Source organism: Sparus aurata, chromosome 3 (genome assembly GCF_900880675.1).
Source record: "Sparus aurata chromosome 3, fSpaAur1.1, whole genome shotgun sequence".
Classification (NCBI taxonomy): domain Eukaryota; kingdom Metazoa; phylum Chordata; class Actinopteri; order Spariformes; family Sparidae; genus Sparus; species Sparus aurata.
In genome coordinates, this window is record NC_044189.1 from 23640645 (window position 1) to 23658985 (window position 18341).

General features: G+C 44.3%; 1 protein-coding gene across 6 annotated transcripts in view; it reads right to left on the reverse strand.

Moving 5' to 3' along the window:
• Window positions 1–18341, reverse strand: part of fhod3a (formin homology 2 domain containing 3a) — a 77520-nt gene that overhangs the window by 2518 nt on the left and 56661 nt on the right. For 4 of the 6 annotated variants that reach the window (XM_030412298.1, XM_030412301.1, XM_030412300.1 and 1 more), the window contains 15 exons: window positions 16008–16067; window positions 15324–15458; window positions 14167–14217; window positions 11450–11667; window positions 8464–8817; window positions 6335–7050; window positions 5854–5994; window positions 3688–3846; window positions 3428–3610; window positions 2478–2597; window positions 2055–2216; window positions 1099–1289; window positions 791–995; window positions 549–572; window positions 58–265 (listed from right to left, as the gene is read on the reverse strand). In XM_030412298.1, the coding sequence (XP_030268158.1) occupies window positions 58–265; window positions 549–572; window positions 791–995; window positions 1099–1289; window positions 2055–2216; window positions 2478–2597; window positions 3428–3610; window positions 3688–3846; window positions 5854–5994; window positions 6335–7050; window positions 8464–8817; window positions 11450–11667; window positions 14167–14217; window positions 15324–15458; window positions 16008–16067 (2927 nt within the window). The remainder of the gene's footprint in view (window positions 1–57; window positions 266–548; window positions 573–790; window positions 996–1098; window positions 1290–2054; window positions 2217–2477; window positions 2598–3427; window positions 3611–3687; window positions 3847–5853; window positions 5995–6334; window positions 7051–8463; window positions 8818–11449; window positions 11668–14166; window positions 14218–15323; window positions 15459–16007; window positions 16068–18341) is intronic. The other 2 variants (XM_030412299.1, XM_030412303.1) reach the window with 2 other exon arrangements.

Below are 18341 nucleotides of genomic sequence, written 5' to 3' on the forward strand. Positions count from 1 at the left end.
AGGAACCCTTTAAATTGCTGTGACCCTTCTCTGCAAGAAACTTCCTGTCATCCTCACCTCCCCGTCCAGGCCGGGATCTTGTCCGTGTCCGAAGCCCCGGGACTCCGCTTGCCTCCTTGTCTCCGCTGCTGACGCTGGTCCTCAGCACGGCTTTCATGTTCTCATGCTCTACAGCATCCTCGGCGTGGCCCAGACCCTGAGGCTGCTCGCTGTCCTGGCTGCCACTGGGGGCGCCGCTGTTGCTGCTAGAGCCGTACCGAGCACACTGACGGGGAGAGACGGGAAGAAAGAGAATAAGAACGCGGCAGCTTGTAATTGAAGTATTTTGCGTTTTGACTCTAATGTGACAAAGAAGAATCCAGCCTGTAAAGATTAGAGTGCCTGCTCTGGTTTACTGACTGATTCATTTAGATGTTAAAATCAGTAAAAAAAAGGACAAATTTTAGGTAAAGTGGTCCGGTCATGGTTAGCCGTTTCATGCACACACACACACACACACACACACACACAGAGACATGCATGCAGACAGAGAGCACACACGTTGATACCTCACTCTCTTCTTCATCATCAGACTACAGAGGAAAGAAAAGGTGAAAGTCAAAGATGAGCTCGGAAAAAATGAAGAGGGAATAAGGTGAAAAAGCAATGATAGATTTGACAAAGAATCTGAGAGTGACACCTGAGTGTGTCCTTATGTAAGAGATTCTGTGTGTGTGTGTGTGTGTGTGTGTGTGTGTGTGTGTGTGTGTGTGTGTGTGTGTGTGTGTGTGTGTGTGTGTGTGATGCTCACAGGAGCGTTGACGTCCATGATCATTTTCCCTCTGGTCTTGTTGCGTTCGCGGTGGTCGGCTCGCTTCTGTTTCTGCTGCAGCACGCGGTCTCGGGTGGTTCGGTACTCCAGTGCAAACTCGCTGAGGATTTTACTGAACCTGTGGACGCTGATCTCTCTCACGCTGTAGGCCGGGTGACCGAGGAACAACAGGAACGAATGGAACCTGCGAGAAGCACGACAACAACCAATTTCCTTCGTCTTCTTGTGGGAAAATCTTTAACAAGTTCAAATGGATGCATAGTTTTTAAGACCAGTGAGATCATTACCTGTTGATGATCCTGCGGTGAACAATCTTGAGGATGATGATCCTCTCTGCGCAGTCTTTGAGGAAGTCGGACATCTTCTGCTTCAGCTGGGGCTTCATCTCGTGCTTGGCGATCACCTTCAGGTGGTCCCATGAGGCCTTGCAGCGGCGCTCCATCTGACACAGGTTCTCCTGCAGCTGGTCGAAATCCACCTGACGGAAGACAAGTTGGCACAAATGAGGGACTTGTGGAGGGAAAGTGTTTGAAAAACAAAACATAGGAAGCCCTCTAAGTAACTGAATGGCATTTTTAATTTTTTTAAATGAAATGGCTGGTACCGTTTTTTATATTTTTCATCCCTGCCCTCAAACATGCCGAGTCCACCGCTGATGGAAATGAAGAGTAGTAGGAATTCACTGAGAAGCATGATTAGCATAGATTTCCCAGCATGCATTGTTCGAGGGCTAAATCCCTCCTGAGACAATGACAGTTAGAATCGACTTCCTGACCCCAATAAACTTTCAACTAAAATGCTCAGTGGAAACAGCCTGGTATGTTTTCGGTGAGCTGTCAGAGCTTTACTGCAAATGATCGCCGCTTTAAAAATGGAATCTGACTGTGACCGGATTTGTCATGTTGCATTCAGTGACTGTAACAGTTTCAAGGCTTGAAAATATTTTCAAAATGCATCCCCCTTGTTAATCTCCCAGGACTGATAACTGATAAGCTGTTGAGAGTTGCTCCATTCTGACAGAAAGTTTCTATATCAGTGGGCAGCTGTCCGAGCCTTTACAATCCACAGACAAACTGCATGTGTTGTAAATCACTAACATGGCACTACTTTGTTAACCGTATCTATTGATTGCTTTAAGGATCATGATCAGAGTTTTGTCCCCCGACACACCAAATTGCCCACTGAGCATAGAGATGCAGAACAGTTCATATATAAAGTTTCTGTTGGCGAGTATTACGCGTACTTTTGCAGAACGCGTGATGGCTCCGATCTCCGAGTAGAGGTCGGTGCTCTGAGGGAAGTTCTCCACCACCACAGAACAGGCGTGATGCAGCAGAGACTGCTTGTGAACTGTGTCCTTCACCTCTGGGACCTTCTCCAGATACGTCATCTCGAAGCCTTTAGCCTGGACACATGGACACACGGATCAAGATTCTTTTCTGATTCCCTATGTGGAAAGAAACTTGCACAAAAATCCACAGACATCTGTTCTGACCAAACAATAGCAGCTAATCTGTGATGTGATTTTTCATCTACAAATTACAGGTTTAAAAAAAATCCACACTCCATTAAAACCACTGACTATCTCTACAATTACCCCTAAACAAAAGAAGCTTGTCATTGTGTCCCAGTGCGGTGACGTGAGCCTGTGACGCTCGTGACTCACGTTGGAACAGTTGAGGAAGTTTCCGATGGAGAGCAGCGTGGAGAGGATGTAACGCAGAGTTTTGTTCTTCTCCAGCTGCTCCATACCTTCCTTCAGATCCTGCAGCGGCTCCGCCACTTCCTGCGAGGGGGAGGACACACACACACAAACATCATTAGTTGAGTCAACTAATGAACCCAAAAACATGTGTTGTTATGTAAGTGGCGAGCAGGTGCGCGCCGTCTCCGACCACAAATTATCTGCGCCTGTCTGAGGTCATCAGAGGTCGTTTAAAGGTTGCTGCTCTGGTCGGCCTCGTGCCTCTGATTACATCGGGCTCTTGTGTTTTGGTTATCCCGTGCGCATGTGTTTGTGTTCCCGCGCGGTATGATGCCCTCCATTAAACCTCCCACCACCAAACCGTCCCACAGAGTTGAGTCGGGAATGCCGTCGTGCCTTTGACGGAGAGATTAAAGACAAATGCATCCTGCGGAAAGCCGTAAAATTTACAGGACGGGGGGAGAGGGAGGGGCAGCGCGTTCCTCATTCTACGGGGTTTGGACTTTGAACTTCTCCTCCTGGATGCATTCTCCGCCCGAGCGTGCCAGAAGAGGACAAGGTGCCGCTAATAAGCGTGCATATTTTGTTATGATGTTCTGATGTAAGTATGTTGATGTTCCGCGGATGTTGTTTGCACTGAAGGGGATGTTGTTGCTTACCGACACACATGAGACACACACACACGTTTGCACAGATGCTGGGCACATTTACCAAGAGTGGGCTTCATTTGGCTTTTTTATGCGCGTGCCTGTTTCTGCTTTGATAAAACCACATCCACTCGCTCGCTATGATTTTAAATGTGCTGTTTCAAGATGCTTTTGGTTTGGCCCTTCCCTCCTCTACATTTTTATGAAAAGCATATTTTTTTTAAATTGTTAAAGTTGTATCTCATCTAATAGTTTAATGCAGACCTTCTCAGTTGCCTCATAGTCCATCTTGAAGGCCCAGAGCTGGAGCCTGGCGGAGAGCTCGCTGATGGAGGACAGAGTGAGGAGGAACTGCTCTGCTGAGCCCAGCGGGACGTCGGGGTTGGCCAGCTGGGCCTCCTGGATCTTCTGCTTCTCCTCCTCTGTGGGGATCATCGTCAGGATTTTCTGTAAGAGAGGACAGCGGTGAATAAGCGACGGGGGTCACTTTCAATCACGCACATCAGATCGCGTGGAGCTCTCACCTCTATGCCCTCCTTGTTGAGCGCGTACTCGTCAAAGTTAAGTATGGCCGTCTTGATCGTTCGAGGAGGAGGCAGCACCGTCAGCCCGATGTTGATGGCGTTGCTCCTCTTGGAATCCAAGACGATGATCTCCTGCCGCTTGCCGTCCGCTGCTGTTTTCTAGAGCACAAAAACAATGTGAGGGTCAATGCCGGGCCTCCCTCTGTCGCTCTCTCTTGTCTCTGTGTGGTCGGCTCTACGGATTAGAGGGATCGTCGCTCAGCTCACACTGACAGCAGCTGTGGGAACTTAATGGTTAGCGGGAGCAGGGAATACGATCACAGGTACAGTATGTGTGTTTATGTTGATGTTTGCATGTCTGCAGATGTAGTGAGACTATATGTGAACACATGGCCTCACCAGCACTTGAGGTTGTTATGAGCTATTAAAGGAAAGCGGTCGTAACTTGAAAGTGTAACAGACGAGTTGCGAAGACCTAGTTTCCTGCCACTATATAGTTATATACCCGTCATATAAAAGTCTAGAAGACTTACACGACAGCGTATCAGTTATTGTAAACTAAATAGTCAGAAAGGGAAACAGATCGAAAGGAAATAAGTCTGAAAACAAATGAATACTAATGGTTTTACAATAAAGAAAAACAACATTTACAAGCATAATCTTGTGTGAAATTGTTTTGAACCTTGCGATCTCTGATCGTTTTAATAACTAAAACATACTTTACATTCAGGTAAGAGAACCCAGGAACCTAAAGAAGGAACAAAGGAGAGTGTGCCATAATAATATCAGCAAAGTCTGCCGTCGCCTCTGATGGCTTTAATACTGTGGTGGTCCTCTAAATCTTGGATTCTCTCATTAACTGGAAGCTTTACTTGAGCTCTTTCGACACTGTAGCTGCGGACCACCATCATACTGTTACATTACCTGTAGACCAGAAGCCGAGCTGAGGCTCGGACAGAAGCTGTGCTTTCAAAACAGAGGCTCCGGAGTTCAACTTGTGAGAAGCCCGAATCTTAGCAGTCCATACTTTTCTTATTTAGAGGCTTTGTGAGAATTAAGAAGGATTCAAACTCGCCCGTTTGATCAGAACACACGTGACCTCCCCAAAACCCCTTCAACTTTCAATTGCTATAGGTAATGGATACTGTTATCATTGGGCTGTGTGAAAAGGGAGGTGTGTGTGATAAAGCAGCAGCCACTGAAGTACATAAAGAAACATAAAGAAAGAACACGACTTCTGTCAAATCACAAGGAGCTGATAGAGTTTTAAATATCTTAGATAAGTAACATGACGGACTGTGAATTTCATACACGATACTCCCACACTGGTGCAAAGTGACTAGAAGACCGCCTGTCTTTCTCCTGATCCGTAACAAAGCTGTCATTTTTCATCCGGTATTGTAGTAGCACCTTTGGGAACCAGTGACTCCCCATCCGAAAAGTTTCAGGGTAAAAAAACTGTGTCACTGTTTTAAGATGCATTATATCAACTTTTGACAAACCCCAATTACCGGTCGGTCGATCGTGTGTGCTGTAAGATGACCAAACAAATCTAATCACTAATTGTCATAAATGATTGTCTCAGTTGAGGCATTCATTTGGTATCAAACAGTAGCTTTGCTTCCGTTAATGTTTTCAGTGCACATTTTGAGGTACTGTGCTACTGTGAAGCGCCTAAAAATCATTAATTTGTCAAAAAAAATGTTGCTCTAACTTTAGGTGGTTTGAGCTGTTTCTGCCGTCTCTGTGTCTTCATGGATATACCCAGACTTCCCTTGTAGATGGCCATGATGAATGATTTCAGTCTATCCCGCAAACTTCAGACAAAACTTTTCCGTAGCCTAGTTTATTTGCTCCTGGCTGGAAATGTGCTTAATTTGCAATGTTTTTTTGTCTTTTTTGCGACATTTCAAAAGGGACCCTCAAATTAGTTTGACAGTTTGAAACACTTTAAGATTTACACTGTACATTTTAAAAGTTGAGTTTAGATTTAAAAAGTCAGGAAACACAACTACCTCAAAATCACCAAGTAAAGTACAAGCTAAACCATTTTAACATTTAACTAATCACTTGTCAGATTTTACTGTGTATTACAGCTTGCTACTTGTACACTGGTGTCCCAGACCTCTGTGTTCAGTCTCTCATGTTCAGTCACTGGTCGTTTACCTTTGTAACTGGTATCTCCTTTGATTTCGTCTCAAACAGGTGTTCCAGTTTGGCCGTGTCCAACTTCACTGGTTCCAGTTTGGACCAGAACGAGTCTCCGCTCCGCTTGTAGTCGCTGTACTGCGAGTCCGTCGGACGCACCTGATCACAAACAGAACGAGATCAATGGACTGCATGAGGTAGAGACATGTGTTGGACGCCCATTTCCCACAATAAAAGATGTAAATGAGAAACTGTGAACATAAATAACCCCGGGTTAAAGCAGCAGCAGGAACACTGTGGGTCATTCTGTTTCTCGTGAACTTGCTAATGAAAATGTGCTGTTTTACAAGAACTCTTGATCTTCATCTGCGAGACTTCCAGTCGAACGAACAGATACTTCTCACTCATCAGCCTGAATAAAGAGTGATGAAGCAGTTTCTTCTGTCCAAAAAGCCTCAGTTGTACCTGACTAATGAAAAAGCTAACTGTCTTGACTCACCTCATTCCAGAACAGCCGGATCGTCTTCTTCTTCTTGTTGAAGAGAGGCGGCTCTGGGGGAGGAGGCCCTGGAATCGGCGGGGCACAAAATGAAGGCGGAGGTGGAGGCCTCATTATACCAATCAAGGGAGGGGGTGGTGGGCAGCTGCCTAGCATGGGAGGGGGTGGAGGGAAGCGATGGATGAATGGCGGAGGAGGGGGGGGGGGCGGGAGGTCGCTGCACCCTCCCATCAAAACAGCATCCAGAATGTCTTTGTCGTCCGCCTCCGTCAGGTCGGTGAAGTTGATGTCCCCGATGCGCAGCTCTCGAGGGCTGGCCAGGAGCTGGTCCCAGATCGTGTCTGATTCCTTTTTGGGTGGGGGAGGAGGGGGCTCGCTGGCCGGGCATTCAAGGTGAGGGTGGGGTGACACCAGGTCCTTGATCAAGTTTCCAAACCGCTCCGCTAACGGTCGGATGCTCCGGAGGTGATCGGAGCTGTCGGCCCTGTTGTCGCTCTCCTGGTCACCTTCCAGTCGGCTGTCAGCGTCCTCCTGGGTTTCTTTGTCCTCCGCCTCTTGTTTTTCTTTCTCTTTCTCTTTCTCCTTCTCCGCATCCTCTTCCTCCTCCTCCTCCTCATCACTGGGCTTCTTGTTCTGGGAGTACAGCATGTCCAGCATGAAGAGCTTGCTGTTGAGGAGTTTGCTGCACTGCTCGTTCACCTCTTCCTCCTTAAAGCCTGAGAAGGAGGTTGACGAGAGAAGAGAGGGATGTGAGAAAGTGTGCACTTTGCATGCCATAAGCCATTGTCAAGGATGCTTTTAAATCAAAGCACTTTAGGGTATAAACTGAAATACAAATACAATTCGATATATATAACAGTATGTATTTAGGAATTACAAATGAGGTTCAGTTTACTTGACACAAGGAATAACAAATAGTCTACGCCCTGCTGCAGGTAGGCCAACATGCACAAGGGTCCTTTCTTTCATTACAGAAGTAAGTTTTGTGTCGGCCATGCCTCCCAAAAGCAGCTGAAATAAGCAGTCGGCCAATAATTGTTGAGATTTGGGAGGTGTGCCCGTCCCTGTGGGAGCCGCCGTGACCTAACATAACACTCCTCTCTCTGTAGGTTGCAGAGATGTTTACATGTACACTTGGAGAAGCATAATTCCAGTTTTAGCCCTCTGTAATTTGTATAGTGTTTGTTCACGGTTTTAGTACTACTTCTTATGTTGAAGCTATTATTCTGCGGAATAAACATATCTGCAACAACGTAGTGCAAAATTGCAATGTATTTTCACCATTCACTACAGAGGACTCATCTGAAAGGGGAAACATATTTGGCTTTTTCATTTGTTTCCTTTCCTGATCAGTTCTTGGACACGTGACAGACCATACAGTCTGAAATTCCGTGACTTTGTGACATCACACTATGTCATCATGTCACACATTGGCATAATTTAAGCGTAGCGACTAGTTTGGCATGTAAATATTGATGTAGCACAGCTGCTCTGTCGTTGTCGAAGGTGCTGGGTAAGGCGTGTGTGTGAGCTGACCAATCAGAGGAGCCTGGGTGTTCAGGAGGGGGGCCTTAAAGGGACAGGAGCTAAACCAGAGCGTTTTAGACAGAGGGCGAATACAGTGCTGCAGCACTGGACAGAATGAGAAAACTGATATGTTTTTTAGCAATAAAGCATGTAAGCCTACTCTAGTAGTAACCTAAACTAAGATTATGAACCTGAAAATAAGCATAACATATCTCCTTAAATATTAAGACATTACCACCTACATTTGGCATCAGCTTTTGAAAACATTTACTCCAACATCAATTTTTCCTGTGATTTTGAGACTACAATAAATCTGCTGTTTTGTCTTGACTCAAAGTTAGGTTTACAATCACTGCTGCTCACCAAACTGCATTTTATTACATCCATGTCTTCAACTGTACACTGGCAGCAGAATGACACATAGTCATCAATATACTGCTAAATAGTGCTGGTAGTAAAAAAAAAAAAGGAAAAAAAAATAAAAAATCAAGTTTAACTTTAACATGACTAATTTGAAGAGTTTTGAAGAGTGATGTTAATACGTTGCCAACTTGAACTAGACTTCTCAACACAACCTGAGTGTTTGTCACCAAACTACCCACCATTCTCATTGCTGGCCCTCTCCTCTCTCTCCAGAGTGCTGCTGGCCGAGGAGATGCTCGATGCCGAGCAGTTGTCCTTCTCGTTCACCTCCTCATTCTGTCGCTCCTTGTCGCTCAGGATGCCACTGTCCTCCTCTGCCTCTGCCTCTGCCTCCGCCTCTACCTCTACCTCCACCTCCTCTTTCTCCTTCTCCGGCTCCTGCTCGCCCTCCTCGCCTTCCTCCTCCTTTTCTGCTGCCGCTTCCTCTTGCACTTCCTCCTCTTCTTCCTCCTCTTTCTGCTCTTCCTCCTCCTCCTCAGCAGGGGCCTCTTTTTCCTCCGCTTCTACACTGGCACTGGAGTCGTCAGCTTCTCCTTGTCACAAAAAACATGTCAAATGCCGGTTTACTATCTCATCTCGTGCCTTGATTAGACGTGCTGCAATCACTCACACAGAAACACACTGTAAGGTGAAACATGTGACACGGCTGTCTTCGATTTTAAAGACGTCTCTGTTTAGGCTCCCTGCGTCAACACACACTCACACGGTAACAAGAAAAACAAAAACACACGCCCATACACTAATGTAAACAATATGGCGGGTTTATAAAGTCTGGTTGTTGCGGGACCAGGATATGAACAGGAAATGAGGAATTAAGTTCCTGTTTACATCAAAACACGCTCATGTACACGGTGCAAACAGGTAACCTAACAGTACAGGCAGCGCAGTGAGGCAGGCGGGGTTAGAATAACACGACACTGTGAGGCCTCATACACTCGCCTGTTTGAGCCGCTGCCACTCAGCTCATGGCGACGCATGCACTCAGCTCCAAGAAAAGGCTGTTTTCTTACCCAAGATGTTTTGGAATCCCACTTTCAAAAAGGTCTTTCAAAAAACTATTTGACCCTTTCACCCCTGTCCTCTCTCTGTTTTTTTTTCTTTCTGCCCCCCCTGATGGTTTCCCCCTTCTCTCCCTCAGTAATTTCCACAGTCCTCTCGCCTCGCCTTCTTGTGCTCAGGCCTGCATGCTAATTTGAACCACAGGCTGCAACCTGCAACAATTTAAGGTTAAGAATGATTGTTTTGGGGCGCTCTATTGGGAAATGAACTGGAGACCTTCTGGTTTAAATTATAAGTCACCGAGGTGTGGGACCGACAGAATTCAAAGTCATACAAGAAAAGTGTAACACACACAATATTAAAGTTATAATCTTCAGGTCGTACTGAGGTGTCTGGAGGACAACACATTCTGACTTACTTAAGTTAGATTCAATCATGACTGACCAACTTAGTTTGAATTCAATCATGACCAATTGATTTTCATTGTGTGAATAGAAGTCCAGGAGGTGGCTTCCAACTGTAAGGGTCAAAGGTAACAGATGATTAAGTGCTTAGCTAAGCTTGACCTGCATGCCAAATAATAAGAGATGACTAAGCACAGATAGAACCCCTTTGTCTTCTGTTAAGTAATTTGGCAAGGGAACCAATCAGAAGAAGTGGGTGACTTTGAGGAGAGACTCTTAAAAAAGGCCCTGACAGAAGGAACGGGGGGTGGCATTTGGAAAAACCTTGTAAGAGCAAAAGGCTGAGGTTTTGATGGAGCAGAGGACAAGCATTTTGGCATTGTTTTGTCCTCAGATTTGATAATATCTGAACGTGGCCGCTTCTGATCGGACTCAAGGCATTAGATTTCGTTTTAATAAAGATCGCTCTATTTTCCACCCGGCCTTGCCTCCGCAGTATCCTTTATTATCGAACTACATGCCGACACCTTTGAAGAGGGAAGCCCAGAAACATCAGTACTGAGAGTTTTTGGTGCACCATTAAGTTATGTTGGCAATATTTAGCCATTCAGTGTATTCACATTCAATATTATCTCTCTGCTTAATGGCGGAGTCTGCCATTGTTACACTTACGCATGAGGGATACACAGCAAACACTGCGTGTAGTATGTCATCAAAGGTAATTGTTTGCAATTTGATCTTGATGATATTAACGTTCAGGGGCGTAGCACTGTATACTCAGGCCTCCTTCCCCCCATTCATGTCCCTGTTAGCGCTGTAAACCTTCATCCAAATTACACTTACGAAAACAATACATGATTATTTTTTGCATTTTTTTGGACAGAAATTTGTTGTAAATTGTACATTGAATGATGGAACAGTTGCACATCTCCAACTCTTCTGCAAGATAGCCCACTCTGTTGTCTACTGCTGTCTACTGAAAGTACTTACGATCACGGTTGCAATTGTTTTTTGACCAACAAGTTTTCCTTGGATGCAACAGTTAGTCATTTTAGTTGGCTACTGACCAGTTATTCCTTTAAATTGATTGATCTGAATTCAATGTTATCACAGTTACAGCAAAAGCTAATATAGCCCCTTAAAGGCACACTGTATAAAAATGTTGCATTAAAATATTCAAAACTCCATTAAAACTATCGACAGAGTGTATAGAAATAACATTTTTAACATTATGATGTCTACAAATCATGTTGCCAAGCATATGTAGCATGCTAACCAGCTAGCTCCAGCCCATCTCAGTCTAAAGCTCCTGTGCTCGTGGCGTGAACCCTAACACTCTGCGATATTCCAGGGTCCCAGCACTTAGCGGTTACTCTGCTGTTGTGCTGCCTCCTATTTGTTTTTTGGAGTATGAATTCAACAGGTGACTAATTCTTACATATTGCACCTTTAAATCTGTATTTTTAGTAGTGGTAATAGAAGTAGTATGGCAGTGAGAAACAGTGGTAATCCTAATATGAGTTGCACTGGTAGTAATGTTGAATGTTAATGTCCAGTTGAGTGCAAAACCGACCAGATATTTGACCGTATAGTAATATGTAAACATGTCTAGTTGACTACAGTGTTACATGTCGTCATCTAAACATCTTTTACTTGTTAGCAACTCCATCCTCACAGAGACCTCATGTGATTAGTCAATACAGTGTGTAGCGCGTTTCTATATGACAGCTACTCCGTCAAACAGTATTCTCAGTCGTCCTACCAGTCTCAGAGGGCGTGTTGGGGGTAGCGGGAGTCCCGGATTCGAGGTCAGCCTCTGCGTCCTCCTGGGAGGCGAACGAGGACGGGGTGCTGCTGCGCGATGACGAGGGCCAGGCCTCCGAGGGTTCAAAGTTCAGGTTGAGGTCAGGGCGAGTCCTTGACACCCGGACACGGTCCCGCTCGAACTCCTCTGCTGCCAGACGCTCCACGTTCTTATACCTGGAGGAGAGGGAGGAGAAAAGGAGGAGGAAAGAGGTAAAACATAGAGACAGAGAGCTGGAGAACAAGCTGGTCTCAATGCACTTAAGTAGTTTGTTTACTGATTTACTTGAATTCACAAACTACAAACCTGCTGTTGACCTTAAAATCACATTCCTCTGTGTCTCCTCCTCACACTATAAGCCCAGCTCAATTCTCTACAGCACCCTATTAATCGTCATCAAAGCATTTAAAGCATTCATCCCTAAAAAAAAATCCTGCAGTCAAGAGTTTCACCATCCTGCCCTCCTTTCCCCTCCTGTTAAGCCAAATGTTCAGCCATCGCCAGCAGTCCGAATATGCAACCAGCGGGAGTAAAGAGAAGAAGAGACAGTGTTAGGGAGGAGGATGAAGAGGAGAGGAGAAGACAGGAGAAGAGTTAATGTCTGGCTGCTGAAAGGCCAAACTGCAGAAGTGAATCAGAGTAAACCTGTTCAAGATGTGCCTCGATCAGCTCTCCTCTCTTATCCTTTTCCTTCTTCTCTTCCTCCCTTTCTCCCCTTAACAAACTTTACCACTCAACCTGCCGGCCAGAATAGATTCACTGGCACTGAATCAACCCTCTCTCTCTCTCTCTCTCTCTCTGTCTTTCTTCCTCCTGACCCCTCCTCTTTCCCACCGTGCCATGAATGTGTGGAGCTTCTGTTCAGAGTTCATTAGCATCAGGCCACTTCAGAGGTCTGAAGAAACTGGATACCAATATATGTGTGTGTGTTTGTGTGAATGTGCACCTGATTGGGAGTGAAATGAAGCAACCGAGCCAACTGTGTACTGTGTGCTTCAACTTGGAACCAAAACCTTCAACATGCTGAATGTCATGATGCGCTTCGAAATAAAAGGTGTTGAGGGATAGTTTGCAAAACACTTTAGCATACCAGACTATCACTGTGAGTACTGTCTATGCCCATAAATCACTTTTTGATAACCTGTTTGCTGAATGTGTGTGTGTGTTAAGCTGTACTCAGCCAATACACATTTGCATTGTGAAACATTGTCCAAAAATCTCTTATCAGCGGGTCAGGACTGAGATGACCCATCATGGATGATGATGATATGATATTTAAAGCAGCTACAAGGATCTTCAAAGTTTTGTTGATTCCAGCACCGCTGCCTGTATTAATGATCCTGATCTGCAGCATGTTTAGAAACAAGATGGTGCTATGAGCTAAATGCTATGAGCTAAAATAGTCCTAGTTTGGTGTGCTTATTGCACATTAGCCTTTTGCAACTAGTAACGACTAAAAATTTGCAACACACAGTGCGGGGCTGCAGATAAGCACAGTGGAGCTATGAGCTAAATGCTACCTGCTAAAGTGTCAGCATGCTAACATTTTTAGCAGGAATAAAGTTTACCATGTTCAGCATCTAAGAACTTTGCACCTAGCACCCGAGTAATTAGCAATACGTAATAGCCAGGCATCGAGTTTCATCGAAGAGGAAAAACTTTGTGTTCAGCAGCAACACAGAAGGAAAATGTTTGAGACATGATTCAGAGCTCCTGTTCAGTTCGTACACCATTAACAATCTTTTCTGGGCTGTCACTGAAGCCATCATATTTCATACCCTTTTTTTCTTCTTTTTCTCCAGGTGCTACAGCGCTGTATCTTGTCCAACACATTCTTCAGGGAAGTAAACTGGGGTAAAAAGTAATGTTTTCCTAATAACCATGAAGCCCAAATACACCATAAATACATCAGCCTCTTCTGTGGATACATCTCCCATGTGCTCATCTCCCTCTCTGGCTTTCTTGTCTCGTGTCTTGTTTCCACCATCTGTTGCTGAATTCACCTGGTCTCAGTTTGTCTTACTTTGGCTCTGATTTCCGGCCCTTGGACACCGTGCGCTATTTCATCAACGTTGCTCTAAACTGAAGGTGAAAGAGGTCTGGGCCTAAAGGAAAAAGCGCTTGGCACAGTACATAGTGTGTCAGTGGAAGACAAAGAAGAAGAGAAGGGAGGAAAATAACGAAAAGATGACTGCATCTAGTGTGATCAGTCCTGGATCTGATCGTGACCTCTCATACCCTCGTGAGTGCGTCTCTTCCTTCCTGTGTTTCCCCTTTGCACACACACATATATTTATTAGCCTCATGAAAATACTTTTTGTCTGTGGGATTAGAGGTACATGCGCTTGAGTGTCTGTGTGTGTGCACGCGCATTCTGAGTGAAACGCTTGACGAATCCTGGAATCTGATTTTCTCACAGCATGAGGCAAAAACAATCCAGCACTTGGCAGAGCGTGGCAGTTAAAATACAGCTCCTTAAGAGAGGGAAAAACAAGCCGACAGAGCAAAGAAAATCGGTTCAGTATCCCCCCAGCCTCCGGCAGCAAAGGGCACCTTTTTAACCTGAAAACAATTACGCTATTACCGAGCTTCCCAAACCACCGGCTGAAACATATTCCCCGCGGGCTCAGCTGTTCTGTGAGTGTGTGTTGTTTTGATTTAGTGCACACACTTACCTCTCCTCCCGCGCGAGCCTGGCCTCTTCCATTTTATCCACATAGTCGCGACTGTGAGAGACACACAAAGAGAGATTTTAAAAACACAATAATCAAGCCCTGCACCAGTGAGGTCCTCTGTGGACCTGCCAGGGTGAATATGAAATGTTTACACACCATGCACAAGCGGCTAAGGTACTGATGTCACCCACAACTCCACTCTCTTCTCGTATCTTTTGTACAGCGAAAATCATTTTCAATGTACACTTTCATTTTCACTTTATGGAGTACATTTGACATATTTACGTAGCAGCTTCAATTCTACAGTACATTACTGTGTATGTTACAAATCTGTAATAATATTCTTTATTTTTTGGCTGAAAAGAAGAGGACATTTTAAGAAATGTGCTTTTTTGCTTTCTTGCTGAGACTTCGAGAATATGAACACCATCGTCATATTTAATAAAGCCAGCAGCTTAAGGACTGGAAACAGGTGGAAAAGGCTAAAGCTACAAGCTTAATTAAAGCAACATTATTTTGAAAATTATGTTGTAAAAACAGGTAATAACACTGTTATGTGTTGAGGTAAACGTGAATGTAACGTTGTTATCTGACTCTCTCACTGAGGTTACATAGAGCAGAAACAAGTAATGGGGGGGAGTGGCTGAGACAGAGACACCGTTAACCTTATTTCACGACACTGTACCATCAACATGGTTCTGAAGCTGTTCTCAGGTAACAATGTAACAATGTGTCTTGTTTGTGAAGAGTAAAAATGTGAAATTGTGCTTTAATTGTGTTATAATTGCAGGACTTTTTCTTGGCCAGGTGCATTCAACGTCCTGAAGACTGGCTGCCGTGCAACCTCATGGTCACAACAAGATTCAAGAACCATCTGGTGATAGTCAACTATCAGATTCAGGCACAATCCTATTTAGGAGGATTTTGAGCAGAACTATAAAAACTGTCTCTGCGTTTCGGCGCTTGGCTCAAACTTGAGGCAGTAAGTCAGAAAATGTCTGCCTGTGCTGTGAAAATATTCTGTCTCATGCGAGTCCCCCCTTATATTGGAAGTACATTTCCAGTTCTGGAGTACCCATTTGAATTATATCTCATTTCTATATAACATACTCATTTCAAACTGCTTTTTTTTAAAAACAAAGCCAGCGATGCCTCACCTGTGCTTGTTCCTTTCCTCTCTCTCGATCCTCTGCAGTCTCTCCTCTCTCTCCACACGGCGGCGCTCTCGCTCGGCCGCCAGTGATTCCTGGTGTTGTCGATAGGAGGAGGAGAGAAGACCTCCCAAAGCAGGCCTGAAGGGAAGAGAGGCAGAAGAAATAAAGGTTTGATTACACCTCTGCTCAATCGGTGTGAAGCTGTGATCCTCAAGCACGTCCTTGTCGAACACGTCAGCACAGTGCAACATTCCGAGACTTTTTTCTTCTTTATATCTACTGATGGCGTCACGGTTTTGCCTCTGCTAACTTCTGCTGTAGCATTATGACAATATAAACATCTGAATGTGTTCATGAACACAACACATCACATGCTCGACATATATACAGAGCTTAGACATGTGTTCATATGTATCTAACAGGCCATAAATTATGTTTACTGGGGGTATTCTCCATGGAGGAAACAGGAGCAGCTTAGTAACTAGGGAACCAGAGAGCCAGGATCACATTCACTTCACTATGTCAGCACCATGAAAGCATCGCAGGGCTGCACACAGTCCGAGCTCGTTATACGCGTGTGTTCATTCTGGCACACACACACAAACTCGTGTGTGAATGTGTTAACGGTGCACAAGTGTGTTTTTTTCAGGATGTGTTCATGTACAGGAAAATGTCGACTCCTCTCACCTGGGGCTGGTGGGCGTACTCGGCGTACTGACAGAGGCATAGGACATGACACCTCCATTCCTGGGTGAGAGAAGGGGTGAGAAAATGGGTGACAGTGAGCGACCTCCGCAGTCACCCGGTCACACGACACCCTAGCGACTAACTCGTCGGTGCGAAACTGGTGGCGAGAAACGAATGTGACACCTTGTTGCATCACGGGAATGCTGTTGGTGCAACGCTAGAGTGACCCTAATTAGTAACTGCTGTAGTGTTTATTCTGTGGTGTTTCCTGAAAATGCCAGGCAATGTGTCTCTCTGAACCTCAAGTCCACTGTGAATCTGAGAAGACCCTCCGCTATAATACATTTACTTTAGGGATTCATTTATCCATCCAGCAGTTTTCTTTTTTAAGCTGTCTTGTTTGACCTCAATTATCTAAGGTGCAATATGTAAGATCTTTTTGTTTGAAACATTCCATAAGACACAACAGTTTTTTTGATCAAGGTCTTTTTTATTTTGCTTTTACAGTTTACAATTAACACAGGTCCAACAGAGCAGGACAAGAAAAATAAATCCCCCATTCCCAGCCCATCCCCTTCTCCCTCAGACACCAGACCTAGAGTATTATCAACGTATGATACAGAGTTCAAGACATTGAGTTCACATAGCCAGACATGAAGAAGAAAAAAGTAAAAAAGTGAGAAAAAAAAAAAAAAGTCAGATAAATGAAATAAGTTATCTAAATGACTGAGGGCAGCATTAGGGGTTTACAGTGTTAAGTTATCAGCCTCCATATCTTCAACAAACATTAGGAAAGGCTGCCAGATATTATAAAATGTTCTAGTAGACCCCCTGATTGTGTATCTGATCTTCTCCAACTTGATATGGTGCATAGTTTCCCTGATCCAGTGACTGTATGTTGGAGGTGCTGGGTCTTTCCATTTCAATAATATCAGTCTCCTAGCCAGCAGAGTGCAGAAAGCCAGCATAGTTCTTTCCCACATCTCAAGAGGGGGGCCCGCCTGAGCTACACCAAAAAGTGCAATGAGTGGAGTCGGCGCAAGCACTTTCCCAAAAATCTTAGAGAAGGTTTCAAATATGGACTGCCAGAAAGTGCCCAGCTTCGGACATGCCCAGAACATGTGTAACAAAGTAGCTGGGTCCCGACGGCATCGATCACAAGTGGGGTCTATGTCAGCTTTGATCTTAGAAAGTCTGACTTTAGACCAGTGCAAACGGTGTACTACTTTGAATTGAATAACAGCATGTCTGAGACAGATGGAGGAAGAGAAAATTCCCTGTATTATTTTGTGCCAGGTGTCATCTGCAATTGTTTCATTTAAATCAGTCTCCCATTTGTTTTTAAGGAGGTCTAGAGGTGTCATGTTATGAGAATACAAAATCTTGTATATTGTGCTAATAGTTTGCTTTCTTACTAGCTTACAATCAAAAATTGAGTCTAAGAGGCTAGTTGGGGGACATAATGGAAAACATTCTAGGTTTGAGAATGCAAAATTCCGAAGCTGTAAGTATCTATAGAAGTGTGATTTGGGAATATGATATTTTTGTACCAACTGCTCAAAGGAGGCGAAATTACTGTCAATATACAGATCGGACAGTGAAATAATACCTCTTCTGGACCATCCATTAAAGACATCATCTATCAATGATGGGGCAAACATATGATTTTTTGCGATTGGTGTGGCCTGAGAAAGATCTGTCAGCGAGAAGGATCTTCTAAACTGGTTCCAGATCTTGACCGAATGTAAAACAACCGGGTTAGAAGTAAAGTCAGTGATGGACTGTGTAAACGGCAGCTTAGAACATAGTAAGGCTCTTAAAGAAGTGGGGTTTACAGATGCCCTCTCCAAATTTAGCCATTCATTGTCCGTATTATCATTATCATTACCCAGCCAATATAACAATACTCTAATGTTGACCGCCCAGTAGTAATACAAGAAGTTGGGAAGCGCCATCCCTCCCCCTGAGCGAGGTCTCTGAAGCACACTTCTCTTTATTCGGGGTGTTTTTTTGTTCCAAATAAAACTTGATATCTGATTGTTCAGTTTGATGAAAAAAGACTTGGTTAAAAAAACCGGAAGACACTGAAATACATATAAAAACTTGGGCAGTATATTCATCTTCACTACATTAATTCTTCCACCCAAAGAGAGAGGCAGGGGATCCCATCGTTCGATATCTTGATTCAAATTTGACAGTAAGGGCTGATAGTTAGCAGCATAAAGCTCTTTATGTTTATCTGTAATCCATATGCCGAGGTATTTAAATTTTTTAGGGCTAATTTTGAAGGGAAGTGAATTTAAGGATGTCTCACTGTTACTAGTACCAACAGGC